At 44.1% G+C, this 20,955-nt stretch overlaps 1 protein-coding gene across 6 annotated transcripts in view; it reads left to right on the forward strand.

Moving 5' to 3' along the window:
* ADGRG2 (adhesion G protein-coupled receptor G2) overlaps positions 1–20,955 on the forward strand; it is a 278,970-nt gene that overhangs the window by 116,495 nt on the left and 141,520 nt on the right. For 5 of the 6 annotated variants that reach the window (XM_088451625.1, XM_088451627.1, XM_088451628.1 and 2 more), the window contains 3 exons: positions 1,711–1,761; positions 15,522–15,581; positions 20,041–20,109. In XM_088451625.1, coding sequence (XP_088307751.1) covers positions 1,711–1,761; positions 15,522–15,581; positions 20,041–20,109 — 180 coding nt within the window. The remainder of the gene's footprint in view (positions 1–1,710; positions 1,762–15,521; positions 15,582–20,040; positions 20,110–20,955) is intronic. The other variant, XM_088451629.1, reaches the window with a different exon arrangement.

Here is a 20,955-nt window from a genome sequence, read left to right on the forward strand (position 1 = left end):
GATGTAAGTCAGTGTTTTGACACGCCTCCCAGATGTAGCAGTACAGTCCACTTTACCACCACTCTCATAGTGCTGCTTTCACAATCTCCCTGAAATGCTTTTTCAAAAGTAGACAAGTATGTGTTATATGTAATATTTTTGTGTCTTAGCTCCTCAATCGGGAGCTGAAAATCACGCTGCCAGACACCATAGCAAAATTTTGAGAGAGGAGAGCGTCTCTGGTTCACTGTTCAAATGGGACTTCACTGCGCCGCTTCCGGGCCCTGTAGGAGCCGCACCCCTGCAGTAGTTGTGATTCCACTAGTGCCCTCAATGTGCAGCACTGCATAATATGGCAGTGCTTTACAAGTAAAGGATAATAATCCAATAATAGGCTTCGCACCGCAGAGACTTAATCACTCTCGACTGCATGTGCAATTTCATCAAGAGTCAGTGATGCATACACACCGTAGGGGCTGGCTTGCCTACCCTCCCGATTTGGTCGGGAGCCTCCCGAATATCGGGTGCCGCTCCCGACCCCCCGGAAAGGCAGGCAAGCCTCCCGGCTGCCGCCTACCCCCCCAGACTACTAGTAAAAACCCCCGCTGCCGGGGGGCCCGATGACGCGATTCGCGCTGAATCGCGTCATCGATGCTCCGCCCCCTGCTTTACAATGCCTTTTTTCCGGCATTGTGAAGAGGGGGTGGGGCCACGATGACGCGATCGGGCGGTCACGCCCCCAGCCCCGCCCCCAAATCGGCATCACAGTCCGGCGACGCCCCCCACAGAATGCAGGCATTCAGCTCCCTCCCGGAAGGAGGAAGGTGAATGTCGGCAAGTATGCTTAGGGGGTGTGTGGCTGCATGGACCAACAGAAAGCTGTTGGTTACTATCCCAGTCGCCCAGCCTGCATGTGCAGCTTAAGTTTTTTTTTTTTTTGTGCAGCCTGGAGGGGTATGACCATGTAGACTATTAAAATACTGTAGATTAATATACTTCCTTTCCCAGTCCCCCATGAAGGGATGCTTGTTCCACACAGTCGCTTTACCCAACCGATAATCTGGTTCAGGTAATGTTGTATATCAGGACCGTAGCTAGGGTAGTGCGGCCGGTGCCTTGGCACAGGGCACCACAGGTCAGGGGGCGCTGTTTGAGCCTGTCAAATTTCTGTTTATTATCATTCTCACTTGTAGCTTCCTCTTATTTCATCCCAGCAGCTCCTGGCCTCTCCTATCTCTTCCCTGGCCCTTCATCGTGAGGCCATTCCCCTTTTTTGGGTGCATTATGTCCCTTTGAAAAATGAGGGGGCGCCAATGCTCTTTCTGGCACAGGGCACCAAAAAGTCTAGTTACGGCTCTGCTGTGTATTATCTGGATGGGCCAAGCATAATCTTTACTGCTAAACTCCTAATGGAGGCCTGGGTACTCTGAATTAATCCCCTCCACTATTCACCCCTGTTATGATAACCTTACAAAAGTAGTCGAGTTTTGGAAAGGTGAAATAAGACATTTGCTAATACATAAAGACCATGGAATTTCAGATTAGAGCATATTTTTTTTACATTTTCTCATTGCAGCAGGAGTGTAGGGTTCATCTGCTTTATGACTTCTTTTTTTTTCTTAAATGGTCAGCCTAAATAATTTTTACTAAAGAAAAAAAAAAACAATATGCAAAAATCTAGCTCATCGATCAAAATCTAATCATTTCCTTTTTTATTCTTCTATGAAACAGGTCAGAACAACAATAACATTCACATGTTTTACAAAAGATTTCGTCGAGACGGTAAAAAAATATCTACACTACTTATTTTTATTCTGTTAATTAGTGAATTTTATATAATGACCTATCTGCTGCTTACTCATATCCATGTCACACGCTTCTGTTAAAGCTGGTTACCAGGGGCGTATCTATAATGGGTGCAGGGTACACGGTCCCCCGTGTCCAGGGGTGCCCCGCACCGTATACCCTGCACCCATATTATTTAGACCTTCCCGTGTCTGTGGTCCGACGTCAGGTGTCAGCGCTGCACAGAACACCGAAAACTGGCCGTTTCTTCGGTATTCTGCGCATTCACAGTAGACTCTGGGCACACTCTAGTGCCCAGAGTCTACTGCTTCTGCGGTGGCCGGCCAGCCACGTTAGTCGACTGCCGGCCGCCGGGGAGAGAGGAGGCGTCTTAAGAGAGGAGAGGACCCGTGTGCATTCCCCGTGCAGGGCTCCCTCCTCTCTTAAGACGCCCCTGCTGGTTACCCAGTGACGTTTGAAAAACACCAGCGACATGGTATGACGATGACAACCAGTGCGTGTGCTTCCTTTAAGGGCAATTTATTTTGAAACTTACTGTATCTTTTATTGAAGCACAAACATCACAATCCAACATCACCATTAGTAAAGACATCACACAAGACATGTTGTGATAAGTACAAAGGTCAAGATGAAACTGTGATATCAGAAACAATTTCAAGAAGCAATAAAAAAACGGTGCATATGACATGTAATGAAATTTAATATGCAAAGCAGTGCTAGAACACCCTCCATACTTGCCAGACCTAGCACCGTGTGACTTCTTTCTTTTCCCTAAAGTAAAATCTGTACTCAAGGAAACCCGTTTTGCATCAGTTACTGAGGTAAAGAAGAAAACGACTGTGCTGTTGAGACAGCAGACAGATAATGAGCTACAGCAAGATGGTTCCAAGGCTCTCACTGCCCAGCAGAAAGAAATTTGTACAAATTCAAGTAGATTCACATTTTGTAGATAAAGTTATTACCTTTGATGAAACTTGTGAGTTCTTAGTTTTGTTTTTTGTTTTTTTATTAAATTTGCAAAAATTCTCAAAAAAACTTTTTACACGTTGTCATTATGGGGTATTGTGTGTAGAATTTTGAGGACAAAAATTAATTTATTCCATTTTGGAATAAGGCTGTAACATAAAATGTGGAAAAAGTGAAGAGCTGTGAATACTTTCCGGATGCACTGTATGGAAGGGGAACGGAGTTAAAATTTACTTAATATAAATAAACATAAATGATAGCATCAGTCTCGTTATTTAATAGCCACACCTTGTATATGTATTAAAATATAAACTGATTAATTTAAATTAATGTGCTGCTCTGCTCTGAGAGCAGTGTTAGCAAATCCTAGTGGATTGTTTAAATATATTTTAACGTGTTATACTTAATGCATTGTGAGCAGTTACAGAATGATGGAAATGTATGGACTGCACACTTTTAGAAACGTATTTTCGTATTTTGGGTTTAAAAGACTTTGCTATTTGCAGATAGATTGTTCTAGGACATTCTTGCATAGATAGTCCTATGTTAATGACTGTATCCTGAGACCAGCAAAGACTTACTGTTATTTTAAAGCATTTTCTTTGAAATGCACACTATGGGGGTCTCGTGTGTGTCTGTGTAAAATGTAGAGCAGGTAATTTGGGGGAAAAGCAATTTGCTGTGTTTTTTTTAAAATAATTTTTTGTATATTTGAGGAAGTCATGTGCTAATTATATGACTGTTTATACCACATAGATACTTTGACTATGTGTGGCAAATATATCAAATGAGGAATGCTATTGGCAAGTTCCAGTGAAATGTAAATTGTATTTAATTTTTGGAGTCAGTTTCCCGATTTGGGTACTAGCCTTAAGGTGCATACACACGTAAAGATTTTCTGTCCAACTAGTTGATTGGTTGGAATGAAAATCTGGTAAGGTATGAAAGCTCATGACAATCAGCAATTTGCTCCCAAATGCCGGAAAATGGACAAAAACTGTTGTTTGAACAAATTGTTTAGATAAAACATTTAACAAACTTGTCTAACGACCATTTTCATCTGTTTTCTGGCATTTAGGAGCAAATTGCTGATCATCATTTACTCCCATACGTTACCAGATTTTCATTCCAACCAATCATCTAGTTGGATGGTTGGGCAGAAAATCTTTACGTGTGTATGCACCTTCAGAGGTACATGGTGTCACGTTTGGTGTCTGAGAGTTACCGGACTCAGGTGATGAACTGGATTCAGCGGAGACCGGCATGACAGGAATCACAGATGAGGTAGATAGCTCTATTGCAAAGACTTATATGGCAGTGAGAACTGCCTTTGATGATAAATGACAGGAACTGGGAACCAGTAGAAAACTTGGAGGAACCAGACTGGGACCGACAGGAAGACTTGCTGAGTTGAACTGGTGAACTTGGAACTTGACTCTGACTCCGGACTGGAGTAGAGTGGAACTGGTAACTGAAGAACTTGGGCTTGACTCCGGACTGGAGTAATGTGGATTGAACTGAAGAACTTGGGCTTGACTCCGGACTGTAGTGAAGTGGATTGAACTGAAGAACTTGGGCTTTGACTCTGGACTGGAGTGATGTGAAAATAGCTAAAGGGAATTCAGGTAATGCTGGGACGAGGCTATACAGGGTAATCCGGAAATGATGTGACAAAGGCTGAAACTCAGGTGCAGGCTGGATAGGGTAATTGGGAACCAGGTTCAGGAAGGAATAGGTAGGTTTGGGAATTTAAGGTTCAAGTAGGAGTGGGTAGGTAGAAGGAGCAGGAGTTGATCCACAGCAGGAAGCAAGGCAGGGTAACACGGTGCAGGTTTGCAGGGAGCCAGGGACCAAACAGGAGTAGGGCAAGCAGCAGAGCACAAGGCTAAGTACAGGGGCACAGGAACTCACTTATAGCTGATACTGAAACACACGAGTTGCACTGGCCTGGGAACTAGCAGGATTGCCAGATGCTCCAGGTATTGTTGTAAGCAGGACTTCTGGATTTGCCAGGTATTGCTGTAGCAGGATTTCTGGATTGCCAGGTATTGCTGTAAGCAGGGTTGCTGGATTATCTGATCTAGGAACCAGTAGGAGCAGGACCCTGGGATACCCTTGTATTCTGAAGTAGCACAAACTATATACCATGAGAAGTAACGAGATGTTCAGGCCCAGAATGCTATCAAAGGAGGGTGTTTATACCCGGGGTCTCTCACAGGAATTGGTGGATACGGACAGGTGGTCTGGTAGTAGCACTCTGAGTGGTGGAGGCACAACATGCAGAGGAAGCAATCATCTCTGCAGTACTGAGAGTCAGAACTACACCTGCGATTCCAATCAAGGCTAGCAGTGTTCACAGACAGAGGAGGGTCCTGGTGAATAATCACTGTGGAAAGGAATGCACACAGAGATGTGCTGCAGCCAGCATGATCAGGGCAGATCTCCCAGGCAGATTACACACACAGATCCATGAGACAGTTGGCAGGGGTAAGTCTACAGGCAAAAGGTGAAAACTAGACAGGGTCATGACAGTACCCTCCTCTTTATGGGTGGACTCCGGACACCAAAAAAATAAAACTTTCTTCAGACATCTTCCCACTTCTCTATTTTATTGGGATATCTGGGAGTGGAAAGTCTACAAAAGGAGATAATTCAAGACCTTTGCAGATTCTTCTTTTTGCTGCGAGAACGTTTTGTGCCAACCAACGGACATGGAATCTCAGGTAACTCCTGTGGAAATATCTGACTGGGAAGGACAGGATCTGAATTTTTGGAGGTACAGAAGTACAAAGGGGACAAGGAGGTGTGCGCACAACTCATGTTCAGGGTTCCAGATTCAATAGTGCTGCTTTCTTGGGATGCCTGGAATTCAGCACGCTGGCCCTTGAAAACTTGACCTTGTTCGGACTTCAGGGGAATGGAGGAAGAATTCTTGGTAGAACATACAGACTGCTTGGACAAAATTTTGGAACGGAGAACCTCGCTAGAATTTTGGTTTACAGGGTAAGGACCAAATTCTTTGAACAACAGCTTCTCTGATAGTCTTTATATTTAGAAGCATTGGATCATTGGAGTCGTACATAGGGGCAACCCAGTCCCAAGCTTTACCTCAAAAGGATGGGATAATAAACTCTACGATATTGGTAGGCTTGATTCCACATGACAAAGGAGATTCCATGATAGCGAGGAATTGTTTCATTAAAGCATAGTATTGAGATAAGTCCCCATCAAAGTAAATGCATGCTGGAGTATCCGACAAATCCTGTGTGCTTGAGGATTGTGGACCACTTTCAGGTGCAGGGCTGGAGGAAACTTGGGGATGCTCCGATTGATGAGGAGTCGAAACAACTGAAGCTGATAGATCTTAGGTATTTGGACCAATTGATGGAACTGGAAGGAGTCCAGGGGAGCTAGAGACAGTAGGATCAACAACCAAGGCTGAAAACAGAGTACAGAGATTGTCATCCACTGGAACGATATTCTCAGGAGATGCTGAACAGGAACCATTATCAGAGTTAGTAGTACAAGGCACTCCTCCCTGGGGACTGGGACCTGAAACCCGTTCCTGGGGTACGAGACTTGAAATTTCCTCTTGGGGTGAGGAACTCAAATCTCTCTCCTGGGACATGAGACTTGAGACCCCCTGCTGGGGAATAGCTCTAAGAACCCCATCCTGGGGTGAGACACTAGAATTCCCCTCCTGGGGAATAACACTTTGAACCCCATCCTGGGATAACATACTTGGACCCCCATCCTGGTGTAGGATACTTTGAAATCCCTTTCTAGGGAATAGCACTTGAAGCTCCATCCTGGAGTGAAGCTCTTGAATTCCCCTCCTGGGGAATAGCACTAGGAACGCCATCCTGGGGTACAAGACTTGAGACCCTTCCTGGGGCTGAGGTTCTGGAGACCCTTTCTGGGATCAGTGATTTAGACACCCGTCCTGGGGTTGCCAACTGGAGTTCCCTGCTGGGACGGGCAGAATCCAGGCTGGGACCGGAACAGGCAGAATCCGGCCTGGGACCGTAATGGGCAGAATCCGGGCAGTGAGACGTTGGCACTTGGGATTACTGTTGGAATTGCAAAGGGAACAGTCTTTCATAAAGTGGTCAGAACCTCCACAATAGAGACAGAGCTGTAAATCTTTGCGCCGCTGGCGTTCAGCCACAGACAGCTTAGGACGCTGGTAACTACGATGTCTCACATTACTTGGTTTGGAAGTATCCTTGTTTCTTAGAGATTCCAAGGTAGAGATTTTAGTTGAGTCAGGGTTAGCACTAAAAAACTCGGGAATGATCCGAAAAATTTTAGCTGCTCCAGCAGATGATGGAAGGTAGTTAGAGGTTCAGGTGTGATTTGCATGTAATTTCGTTTACTAGTCAGAGTTTGCAAAAGCTGTAACACTTGATGCTGTACGGCCTCCTGTGAATCCAAACGAGCGACCAGGTTAGGGAAAGCATTTGGGGGGTCATTCAGACCCGGTCGTTAGTGCTGATGCGCTCGGACCGGGTCGATGGCCCCCCACAGAGCATGTGCACGACGGCGCCGTCGTGCGCATGCGTGAGACCCGCTACGACCGACAGCGCCGGTCGTAGCGGGTCTCGATCCAAAGGGGGCGAGCTGTCGATGTTGATTGACAGCTCGCCCCGTTTGGAAGGCGGGCCGGGGGGGTGGCAGCCCAAACGGGGGCGTTCCCATGGGAACTCCTACCGTTTGGGGGCGGCCCCACTGACATCACTAGTGATGTCAGTGGAGAGCTTCCGGCTCAGACAAGGGAGACCCTACCCTAGGGTCTCGTCGTAAGCCCCGATGGTCGCGATGGTCTTGACCATCGCGACCATCACCTTAGGCGTCGTAAGGCTGTGGGTGTTAACCCACAGCCTTACCACCGCAAAGGAGGACGTCTTGAAAATTCAAGAGGTCCTCCCCTCATTCAGACCGACCGTACGCTCTGTGCGACCGGCTCTGAATGAGGTCCTTGGTCCCTTATTAGATGCTTGATCCGCCATCATCGTTGGGCCTGAACATTCTGTCACGTTTGGTGTCTGAGAGTTACCTGACTCAGGTGATGAACTGGATTCAGCAGAGACCGGCATGACAGGAATCACAGATGAGGTAGATAGCTCTATTGCAAAGACTTATGTGGCAGTGAGAACTGCCTTTGATGATAAATGACAGGAACTTGGAACCAGTAGAAAACTTGGAGGAACGAGACTGGGACCGGCAGGAAGACTTGCTGAGTTCAACTGGTGAACTTGGACTTGACTCTGACTCCGGACTGGAGTAGAGTGGAACGGGTAACTGAAGAACTTGGGCTTGACTCCGGACTGGAGTAATGTGGATTGAACTGAAGAACTTGGGCTTTGACTCCGGACTGGAGTGACATGGATTGAACTGAAGAACTTGGGCTTTGACTCTGGACTGGAGTGATGTGACAATGGCTAAAGGGAAATCAGGTAATGCGGGGACGAGGCTAAATAGGGTAATCCGGAAATGCTGTGACAGGCTGGAACACCTGAGTTCCAGCCTTTGTCACAGCATTTCTGTCTGGATAGGGTAATTGGGAACCAGGTTCAGGAAGGAATAGGTAGGTTTGGGAATTTAAGGTTCAGGTAGTAGTGGGTAGGTAGAAGGAGCAGGAGTTGATCCACAGCAGGAAGCAAGGCAGGGTAACACGGTGCAGGTTTGCAGGGAGCCAGGGACCAACCAGGAGTAGGGCAAACAGCGTAGCACAAGGCTAAGGTCAGGGGCACAGAACTCGAGGAGTAGGGCAAGCAGCGGAGCACAAGGCTAAAGACAGGGGCACAGGAACTCACTTATAGCTGATACTGAAACACACGAGTTGCACCTGCCTGGGAACTAGCAGGATTACCAGATGCTCCAGGTATTGCTGTAAGCAGAACTTCTGGATTTGCCAGGTATTGCTGTAGCAGGATTTCTGGATTGCCAGGTATTGCTGTAAGCAGGACTACTGGATTCGCCAGGTATTGCTGTAAGCAGGATTTCTGGATTGCCAGGTATTGCTGTAAGCAGGGTTGCTGGATGAACTGATCTAGGAACCAGTAGGAGCAGGAGCCTGGGATACCGTTGTACTCTGAAGTAGCACAAACTATACACCACGGGAAGTAACGAGATGTTCAGGCCCAGAATGCTATCAGAGGAGGGTGTTTATACCCTCGGTCTCGCAGGAATTGGTGGATACGGACAGGTGGTCTGGTAGTAGCACTCTGAGTGGTGGAGGCACAACATGCAGAGGGAGCAATCATCTCTGCAGCACTAAAGCTGGCCACACATCTACAGATTATCTGTCCAACCAGTCAACTAGTTGATTGGTTGGAATGAAAATCTGGTAAGGAATACAATCAGCAATTTGCTCCCAAACACTGGAAAATGGACCAAAACCGTTGTTTGAACAAATAGTTTAGATCAAACATTTAACAAACTTGTCTGAACGACCATTTTCATCTGTTTTCTGGCATTTAGGAACAAATTGCTGATCATCATTTACTCCCATACGTTACCAGATTTTCATTCCAACCAATCAACAAGTTGGCTGATTGGATGTAAATTGGTGTGGCCAGCTTGAGAGTCAGAACTACACCTGCGATTCCAATCAAGGCTAGCAGTGTTCACAGACAGAGGAGGGTCCTGGTGAATAATCACTGTGGAAAGGAATGCACACAGAGATGTGCTGCAGCCAGCATGATCAGAGCAGATCTCCCAGGCAGATTACACACACAGATCCATGAGACAGTTGGCAGGGGTAAGTCTACAGGCAAAAGGTGAAAACTAGACAGGGTCGTGACTCGTGACACATGGGCATGATTACAACTTGCTGTATTGTGTCCTCTTACTATATAAAGTGCAGATGTGGCTCTGTAACCATCTGAGAGGGTGAGAACTTCTGTAATATCTCGTATGCCATGGAATAGCAGTCTTTGTAAAGACATATTCTTTTCAATATTATATGTATATTACCTCCCAAACAACTCCATGGCCAATGTATCAGTCCTCTGTACAGCAATGCATGATACATTATTGCAGAGAGTCACACATCACAGACAGCACTATAACCACCTGCTCTCCTCTCCTCACTCACATCATGCTACACACAGAGCAGTAACAAGTTACCACGTACACACACAGGGAAGGTAGAAAACAGCACATTACCAGATAACAGGAGCAAACATGCAATCGCTGTGTATACCCAGTTTACTAAAGTTTTGCACAGTATTGTATGTATATATACAGCTGCGTCCACATACATCTAGCCTCCTGGCACGTTAAACAGCCCTTCTAGTCACGCCATGCCGTGACTCAGTAGCACTGAGCGTCTTTTCATGTGTCTTTTTACCTTCGAATGCGATTATTCGCACAACAATGCGAATAGATAGCACAAGCAGCTTCTGCTGATTAAAATTATATGCAGTGACTCTAGTAGATGGATAAGAGAGCTCCTTTAAAAACTTGAAAAAGGCCATTAGGCTGAAACACGTTGTTGCCGATAACACGTGCACCACACAGCTACTAAGCGGATGAGCAGATAAGTCCACGTCCGGGCATCAGTAAAAGACTACCGACTATCCGGCTGTGTGGGCGCCCGCCCGCCGGCCTGCCCACACCCCTCTTGATAACAGGTGCTGTGGAGGAGTCACCGGAGGCTGCCTACACAGATCACAGAGGATCCGGGCAACATCTGCAGCCTGCCGGCGCACTCCAGAACTGTGCACGCTGACATCCATCCGGCACACAGACTCTGTGTAGGAGAGCGGTAAGCGACAGTCACCTCCAGACAGGAGAGGACGTATCACGATCAGTACACCACTGTGCCAACGGTGAGGACAGGAGTGCGGGACGCCGCCCCTGTCTCTATTTAAACATTGTTCACCACTGTGCTTTTTTCAACTGTATCATATCCATTGAATGAGGGCACGTATGATCATTCATAGGGAAGGTCAGCCCTGCATGAGGGTACACCTACACCCTGCACTACCATAAACCCTTTGGGATATAACAGTAACATTGTGACACGTATATGTGCACACAAGCACCGTCTTTTCTACAATGGACTGTCAGAGAGGTGACATCAGGGAGACGTAGGCACGGGGAGCTATACGGAAAGGGACCCTATACAGGGGTTACCTTATGTTACCTGCACCTTGATATAGGTACCCACACCTATCCAGAGACCTCTTCCCACATTTGGGACCCTTGCATTTTTGACCTAGGTACACGTAGGCACCTATGGTGGGCTACGGAAAGAGGCACCCTAAAGGAGCTCTCTTATCCATCTACTAGATGCACGGCTTAGGATCTTTTATCCCTACTTTATTGTACTACATTTGGATACCTCCCTAATACCACATATCGTATATTTTTAATACTTATACAGGAGTATCAGTAACTCTTTGAACACTTTATACTTATTTTAATAAATATCATTTGATTACATAACTATTTGACATTTCTTGTATTCACTGCTGCATTACTGGATATAAAACTTTCTCATACATCATTAGAGTAGATTAGCGCTGGACACTACTATTTAACCCATTATCTTCTCTTGAGTTTGGACAACTCTGTGCCCAGCTGCTTCCGAGAACATTGGCAGTCATACTGTAGCGCTGGTATCCACATTCTGTATAACATAAAATGATGTGCAGCATGTTCTCTGTGTATGAGTGCGGGTGTATCTGCATGCTAAACACGACGTTGCTGTGTTACAGCAGCTGACACTGTAACGTAGCATTTCGCATGCAGATACACCCACAATCGCTCGGAGAACATAGACCTGCTGCATATTACCTTACTCAGCAGAAGCTGATTGTTTACATCTTTGTTCGAATAAGACGCTCAGCACAACAGAGTCACACTGAGATCCCGCGTTGTGTGTGGCGCGACTTGTAGTGTACGGAGGATAGATGTATGTGGGCACATCTGTATATGTATATGTAAAGTTGTACACTTTATATAAAGTTAAACATCTATCTATCAGGGGCGTGTCTAGAGAGGAGGGGGCCCGTGTGCAGTCTCCGACACGGGCCCCCTCTTCTCTGTCCGGCGGCCGGCAGCACAATGAGCTATGAGCGGCCAGCGCCGGAGTTATAGACTCTGGGCACTAGAGTGCGCCCAGAGTCTGTAGAGGATGCGCTGGTCACTGGGAAAATGGCTGCGGCGGCCATTTTCCAGTCGTTTTTACAGCGCCGGACCCCCGCGCCTACGTGGGACTCCGGGGAGGTAAGTAATTCTATGGGTGTGTGGTGCGGGGCCCCCCTGGACCCAGGGGCCCGTGTTCCCCGCATACCCTGCACCCATTATAGATACGCCCCTGCTATCTATCTATCTATCTATCTATCTATCTATCTATCTATCTATCTATCCTCAAACTGCAGTTCTAATTGAAAGCAGCTGCATCAGATCTTCCCTGCTGAAAAGAGAGTGATAGTGCCGAAGGTGATTAGCAGAAGTAAAAATTACCTACAGATGTGTCCACATACATCTTACTTCCTTGCGCATTAGACTGCCCTTCTAATCACATCATGCTGTGGCGTCACTCTGTAGCGCTGAGCTTCTTTTTATGCCACTTTTTCTCTTCAGATGCACCTTATTTGCACAGTAATGTGAATAGAATGCACAAGCAGCTACTGCTAATTAAAATGATATACAGCATGGCTATATTCTGTGTGCGACTGCGGTTATATCTGCATGCGAAATACTACGTTTGAGTGTCCCAGCTATGTAAAGTAGCATTTCGCATGCAGATGCACCATACTTGCCTACTTTTGAAAAAGCATTTCAGGTAGATTGTGAAAGCAACACCTATAGGTGCCTAATATATTCAGTTATGGGATACCTGCACTCACCAATGTCTGAGGGTGTGGTTACTTAGCTGCACTACCTATAAGGTTACCCAACCTTATGGAAATACATTAAAAAAGAGTGGAAGGTCCTGCGGTTAAGTATCTTATGTTAGATTTATTTGATGCTAGAGCATCTGAGTGGATATAAAGTTATATATATATATATATATATATATATATGTGACATGCATTAAACAATATGTTAACTTAAATCAAGCAAAAGAAACAAAATATTATAAACCACTATTGAAATCATGTACTGCCAGTCATTCAATGGTGTCCTTGTTGTAAAGAATTTATGTTTGCATACATAAAGATATAGTCAATCAACTCCTTGGAAAGGACCACTGATAAGTAGCCGCTTATTTTCAATATGAAGCAGGTTCCTGATGGGGAATATATGAAATAAGTGGTGTGCCTTAGGGTATATGGGTCAGTATATAAGTCTGTACTCCAGCATATGTATCCAATATGTGGGATGTATGGCAAACACTGTGACCTGTGGCGCCCCGCTGGTCTGGCGTGTTAAGGTATGCAGATGCGGTGCCCGGGGATGAGAGGCGAATCTTCCCGGGGTAGGAGTACGGTGACGCTGAAGACTACCTGGGGTGCTCTTGGACCGAGCATCCTCCCTCAGGGTACAGCTGCTGGCAGGCGTCTGTTGTACAGGCGGTGACCTGCACTGCACACCGGAAGGGACAGCTCCTGTCTGAGGAGGGGATGTGACGGTCACAGCTCTGGCGGGAACTATTCTCCTTGTGTCCCCTCCCGTAAAGAGACTTACCTCCGTTGGCTGTCGGTTCTCCACTCCTTCCCCTCGCTGGCTGAGATGGTCTTCGTCCGGGGATCCTTCTCTCACAGGAGCACTTCCGGGTGTAGTCACGTGATTGCAGTCCTGTGTGCGTTACGTGCGCTGAGCGGTTATTAGTGGTGGTTAGTGATGGTTAGTGCACACTTACTATCGGAGGTGTGCACTAACCGTCAGGTTAGCATGCATCTCTGTATCAGGCAGTTTTTTTTTGGCTGAAAATGCCTCTAAGTGGCAATGCGATGCAACTGGGACACACCAGCAGACTGTGCTGAGTAATGTCATATGTGACACTTGTATATCTGTGTGCACCTGAGTCTCTGAATCTGTATATGAAGTGCTACAATGTAGTGGCTGCAGCTTTTTTAATTCCAAGTTCTGTTTTGCTTCATATACAGACTCAGTGCACACAGATATACAAGTGTTACATTGCGACTAATGGTGGGTGCAAATTAGACTATTAGGGGTATTCAATATGGGTGTTTTTTGCGTTAATATCGCACTTTTTATCGTTTTTGCGTTAATATCACTTGTTTTAGTTTTACACTGTATTCAATATCAAAGACTTATCGTAGTTTTGAAAAGTCTTTGATAAAAAACTGTGATAACTTTTCACCATTGAATAGGTGTCGAAAAAAAGTGCAGAATTGGGGTTTAGGGGTGCAGGCTTAAAAAAAATAGCCTGCACCCCTGAGATTGACATTTAAAAAAGAACTGTGTCAAAAAAAAATAGGGACACCCCAAAAAATTAATTTAAAAATTGGGGTGCAAAAAAAAAAAAGGGAAAAATTGTTAAACAATAAGCAAATAGGTTCAGGGCTATTCTGCAAGTATGCGGCAGATGTTTTCTAGAATAGAATTATAGCGGCAGGTGCACAAATGCAGAATTTTTAAAAACTGACTTTAGGGACACCAAAATATGCTAGTACCCATTTTCATGTACCCCAAATTTGATGGGACCACTTAAAAAAACGAAAAAAATAACCTAAGTGCTCTTCTGCATCACTTCTTCAATGTCGGGAAAAAAGCACCTGCTGCGGCTATTTAAATCCCCGACTTTCAATTAAAGGCTAAAACGGGGGTACCCATAGTGATCCCCCATGTTTTTACAACTTTAGGGGGTTCTTACAATTATTTTAAGGAAAAATTCGTAACTGTACGCAAATCCAACTTCGGAGTTTCCCGTTTTTCGTTAATTTTATATTGAATACGGGGATAAGCGGGAGCGCGCACCAGACTTAACGCAGAAAAAAAACTCCGATATGAAACGTTAACTTCGGCAGTGAAGTTAACGTTTCATATTGAATACCCCAATACCAAGAGTTGTTCCCCCTTTGAACGACCCTGCGTGTTCCTGCTGTGTCGTTAATCGCATCAACAGATTGAACTGCATGCGGCTAGTGAATGACATATCGTGCCGTTGTTCACATCGTGCGGTATGTATGGGCCACACGATATGTTGTTCTTTAGCATCGTGGGTCAGCTGGGTACACACGTCATCTACTGTCTACCCAGCTTTAAACGCATTTTTGGCAAAAAAAAGAGACGTCAAACGATAGCAGAGTAGCACGGGACCTGGCGGCTTACTCACGCCAGGCAAGTTGTACAGCATATTGTATTGAGGCTAGATGTATGAGGACACATCTGTATGTAATTCCTTATTATATTTGGCCTGACCATCAAAAGATAGTGTGTTTATCTGTGGGGAGTGTTACAGTCCATTATACAGCTCTTTGTCACTATGCTTCAGTCACCACCTGATAATAGGTTTCTGCCGTTCACACACAAACATCTGCCATTCATAAACAAGCATCACATTACAGTGCAGGCATGAAGTTACAATTCAGCATTTTCCCTGTTGTACTCTGCAACTCTTCACCATGGTTTCTGTAGAACCAATCCAGTTTCCCTCTGTTCAGATCCCTCACTCCTATTTCCTGTTGTGATTCATCGCTAGTTATGTGCTATAATAATAGAAGAGGTCTCAGGTGCGCCCTGTGCTTTAAAAAGTCAAGGTCTTAATCAGTACTTTGTGCTATAGGCTCCCATGCAGGGGGTGTTCATATCACCATAGGTAACACACAGCTGTTTTATCTTTACAGCAGTTCTCAAAGATTCTAGCAGCCCTCCGCTTACTCCAGCACCAAATATCTCCATCACAGGTATGTAATGTACATAGGCCAAACCTATGGCTGTTAAATGTTGGCAAGTTGGCTGCATTATAATTGTCCTTCAGTAATAGCTGAAAATCTCTCCTGCTCAGTGATCATTTGTTTCTGCTAATATGGTTTCTGTAACCAAGGGAAATGGCAATGTAATATTATACAATATTACAGATGATTCTTTATGCATGTAGTAGCACTGTGATGTATTTGTTCTGCACAGGTTCAGTTGGAGAATCAACTTTGACCAGCAAAGCACCACAATTAAATGGCAGTAGTATGAACACAACGCTGTAAAGTGATAAAGGAATTTCCCTTTAGAATTCTGAATTAGAGTAATTCTCCTTTCTTCCCAATAATGGCACGTTGATGGGGGCCCTCCCCTGACCCCTTCCTCTCCTGATTTGCTGTATTTAGCAGTTACCCTGAAATTCGGGGTAACTACCTTTAATGTCTGAGAATTACAGTGCTGGTGCCCCTACCCCTCCCAACCCCCAGAAAAGTTAGGGATGGAGGAAATGTAGAATAATATTTAAAGCGGTCAACTACTTTTAAGTATAACAGCAGAAATTCGGGTTAACTACCTTTAAGCATTGTGTACCTTCTATTGCCACACTTAATTCTAATGTGAGTTACAACTGTTATGTGGCTATAATGGGGGTTGCAACTACTATGAGGCCCAGAATTGAAGCTGCCCCCCTCCCCTTCTGAGACTACTGCTCTGATCTCAAAATAGTGCTGGCTGCTTCTTCCTTTTCCAGAGCGCGTGCAGTGGGCACATCTGCTGGATCCCAGTGGGTTCTGGCCACTTAGGAATAGATTGAGAAACTCCAGGGGCTAGAGTAGCATCACCTGACCCTTAACCATATTTTGTTATGGGCCCCTGCTATGTACTATTTTGGCTCTGCTAATACCTATTATTAGAGCTACAGAGCATTGCAATGTGTTAAATCAGATCTTACTTACGTGTGTGTCTCAATTCTCACTATAGCCAAGAGTTGAAATTTTAGTTTTTGGCAATCTTCTAAGTTTGAGTATGTTTAATTTTATTAAATTGAAGCCAAGAGGATTCTCTGTCATCTGGTGCCCTTACCTATGATCTTGAAGTTATGGCTGGGGAATTTCGGATTTTTCATAGTTCCCTTTATAATTTATCGGATTCCTCCCTTCCCTCTTTTGTCAGAGCCGAGGAGGTGCGCTTATACTTGTCCTCTACCTCTTTGCCTAGTCTATCGGACTCTCAACTAATTACACTCAATGACCATATCACAGTCGAAGAGACAATAGGTGCCATAAAATCGATGCATTCCTCTGTCGCCTCGGGCCCCGATGCGTTCACAGCGCAATATTATAAATTATTTTGCTAAGGAACTTGCTCCGCATCTTAATTCTTTATTTAACAATATTTTGGAGGGCGCTTCTTTTGCTCCTGATACGACCCAGGCCGATATTGTGATCCCCAAACCTGACAGAGATCCTACCCAATGCCTCAATTATAGACCGATTTATTATACGTCGATCTGAAGGGAGCTCGGTTAGCTCCCTTGCTTTCTTATCTGATGCATCCTGATCAGGTCAGGTTTATACCAGGATATCAGGCATTGGATAATACTAGACGGGCCATTGACTTGATATACTCTATTCATAAACGGAAACTTCCATTCCTAATCTTAGCGCTAGATGCGGAGAAGGCCTTCGATCGCATCTCCTGGCCCTTTGTTTTTGCAGTCCTTGATAGAATGGGCTTCTCCGGCAAATGTTTGGATAGTGTCATGGCGCTTTACCGTTCCCCCACTGCACGGGTCTCTGTCAATAATATTTACTCCACTAGTTTTGGGATCAACCAGACATGGTTGTCCCCTCTCTCCCCTAATATTTACACTTGTTCAGGAGCCTCTGGCGGCAAGGATTCGTTGTAATAGGTCTTTATCTGGTTTTACCACAGGCCCCTGTGAATATAAAATGGCATTAAATGCTGACGATGTCGTAATTTCTCTCACTAACCCAGCTCGATCTCTAAATTCACTCCTAGAGGAAATAAATTTATGTTCTTAACACTCTGGTTATAAAATTAATGTTACCAAGACAGAAGTTCTTGATTTCTATATTCCTGTTACTTTAAAACGTTCAGTAGAAACCTTGCTCCCTTGTACTTGGCACAAAAAGAAAATCAAATATCTGTGTTTTCTTAACCCGTCACTATCATCAGTTGTTTCAGGCGAACTTTCCTCATCTTTTAGATTGTGTTAAGTCTGATCTACATACATGGTCTAATTATTTTATCTCATGGATAGGTACAATACAATCTGTTAAGATGAGCGTTCATCCTCAGCTCTTGTATTTATTTCAGAGCCTTCCGATATATATTCCTCCTTATGTTTTTAAATTCCTTCAGCACCAAACTTCATATTTCATATGGAACCGAAAATGCCCACGGATTAGATTAAAATTGCTTCAGCGTCCCTCTAGGGGGGTGGTTTGGGTATTCCTGATTTAAAAAATACTATTACGCTGCACAGCTCTCTCAATGTGCTCAGTGGTGTAATTTTAATGCCAGGAGGATCTGGGTGAACATTGAAGCCAAGGAGCTGGGACTGGCCACTGTATCTTCCTTGTTATGGCTCTCTAGGATTCATCGCCCCCGGATAGTTTCATCTCACCCTGTAATTTCCCGTTCTTTAGTGGTTTGGGACTTAATCAATAGATGTCTTTAGCTTGCTCCAAGCCCATCCCCTTTGATACCACTATTTCATAACCCCCGCTTTTCCTCCAGGTTTATGTAAATCTTCCTTTATTGCTTGGTCATCGGGTGATATTTATTATTTAAATGATATCAACATAGATACTAATTTTCCCCAATTCTCCGAAATTCAAGAAAAAAGTAGCAATTCCGTCTTTTACAAATTAGGCATTTTCATTCCAAAATTAGCCCAACTCTGACTAGCAGATCCTTAACTTCTTTTGAGTCTCTATGCTGGAACAGACCCTCTACCAGGGGTCTAATTTGTACTATTTACTCTGTTAAGTGAGGAAGTAGGTCCTAGTCGGGACTCTCATGAATTAGCGTGGGAGCGAGATTTGGGACATTCCATAGATGCTGAGGATTGGAGGGAAAATTGGGATAATGCCGCCTCCAGCTCTATTTGAATTAAAATTCAGGAAAATATTTATAAATTGCTATTTAGATGGTATTATGTACCTTCCCGACTAAAAGTAATGTTTACCGATGTCTCGGATAGGTGCTGGAGGGTATGTCAGGGCGAGAGTACCTTATTACATATCTGGTGGTCCTGTCCGAAGATAACTAAAATATGGCAGGATATTGTTGATCTCCTTTCGTGCTTATTTGAGATAGCTATTTCTTCCAATCCTCAGCATTTTCTTCTTCCCTTGCCACTACCCACTCAATCCCGGCACCAGAATAAGTTGTTCCGACATATCGTATCTGCTATGACTTGCCAAATAGCAGCTGATTGGAAAAGTCCCGCCCCTTCCCCTATGCTATAATCTCACGTGTTTGGTATGTTTACAAGATGGAATACATGACCGCTATATTGCGTAATACCTCAAAGTCTTTCAATAAAACATGGTCCCACTGGTTGACGCATCAAACCATTCCATCTCCATTCAACTTTTAAAAATTCTCTCTTATTATGTTCGGTCTGAGGGAATTTTTTCTTAACTAGAGTCCACCCCACGCCCCCCCCCTCCCCTTTTTTTGTTTTGTATACTAATTTTTTACATTTTTTTACTATTTCTTCTATTCCTTGATGGTTGGCCACACCGTTGCTAGATATTTTCTAGTTTTCTGCAATTTATTTTTTGTATTTAAAATTGAATCACTGTATATTGTTGTGTGACTTGATACAGTTTTTTTTCGTTATAAGTATATTTTAAGCTGTTAATGCTTTGGAAATGTTTCTGTATCTTTATATTGTGATTCACTTAATAAAAAGATGTTTAAAATAAAATAAAATGAAGCCAAGAGGATTTGCAGTTCCCATGTAGGGCATTGGCAGGCTGAGCATGTGCCGCTTGATACATACACTCGCAGGACGCTACGAAAGCAGCTGCTCACTCCGTGCATGGTCAGATCTTAACGTCCTTGAAATGGCCATTTCTGGGCAGCAGTCTATGTACTAAACCATAGAGAGAGATAAAATGGACGGAGATAAAGAACCAACTAATCAGCTCCTAACTGTAATTTTCAAACACAGCCTGTAAAATCACAATTAGGAGCTGATTGGTTGGTACTTTATATCCGTCCACTTTAACTCTCTCCAAGGCTTAGTACATAGAGTCCTAAATCTGGCTCCGCATCAGGCCATTAGTCTCCATGGTAGATAAAGTTTATGTAACTAAAAAATGGAATAACAGTTCTGCCAGACTTCTTTGTTCTAAGATAGGAATATTGTACAGAACATAACTACAAGATCTTGTTTTCTTGTTGTTGTTACAGTGACTAATAATATAACCAGTAGCAGTGCTACATTCTCTTCTTCATCAGCAGTCACAAATATAACTGATGGTAAGTACAACATGGCACATTGCATTTGTGTTCAATTCTATATGAGCCCTAAAGAGGTGAAAATGTGTTAGAGGAATACTGTGCAAAAGTGCAAACATGAATCACTCCAAAGCCCAGTCTTCTGCCATCTTACCTCCATCTTAAAATGTTTCTCGGTGCAAATTATTTTCTGACTTCCATTATTCATGAGAGTGAGAGGATGTTGGGACTATTTTTATTTGAAGGTACCCCTTATTTACCTTTAAAAATATTGCTTCACTAAAGGAAACCCTTTTTCTTGTTTTGTTTCCCTGAGCTATTAAATCTAGCTGCTCAGGTGTGCTTACTGTATACTTTGCCAGGAGCGCCCTCCTTCCACCCAACTCCTCACCATATGGTGTGCAAACCTCTGCTCCTGCACCAGCGCTGCCATCTTGCTCTGCTAAACTCACTAATGTGTATTATCATGTTACCATATAACAACCTTCTAAATACAATGTAACTTAACTTCTAAAAATAAAGACACAGACAATAGTGTTGGCGTTTAAATATTCTGGCAAATTTATTTTTTTGACAAGTTATTAAATTTTAGACTATAAGTTAAAACTAATAATGGTGATGGCACAAAAAAGCACAGGACAATAACAACAAAACAGCTCAAACAAACTCTCACACAAGCCAAGCATTGGTGATCAATTCTCCTTCAGCCACCGGTCCAGTGTTATAGCCATTTCCCATTCAGGACAATTGGCTGTCGCCTTACTCCACTTTAATGAGAGCGCACCCACTAAGCCTAACTATTAACCTAAACTAACTCCAAGTGTCCTTCTTTTTCTGCAACCACCAACCAACCATCCGAATTCAACA

The sequence above is a fragment of the Taudactylus pleione genome, unplaced genomic scaffold, assembly GCF_031769625.1.
Source record: "Taudactylus pleione unplaced genomic scaffold, aTauple2 ptg000026l, whole genome shotgun sequence".
Taxonomy (NCBI): domain Eukaryota; kingdom Metazoa; phylum Chordata; class Amphibia; order Anura; family Myobatrachidae; genus Taudactylus; species Taudactylus pleione.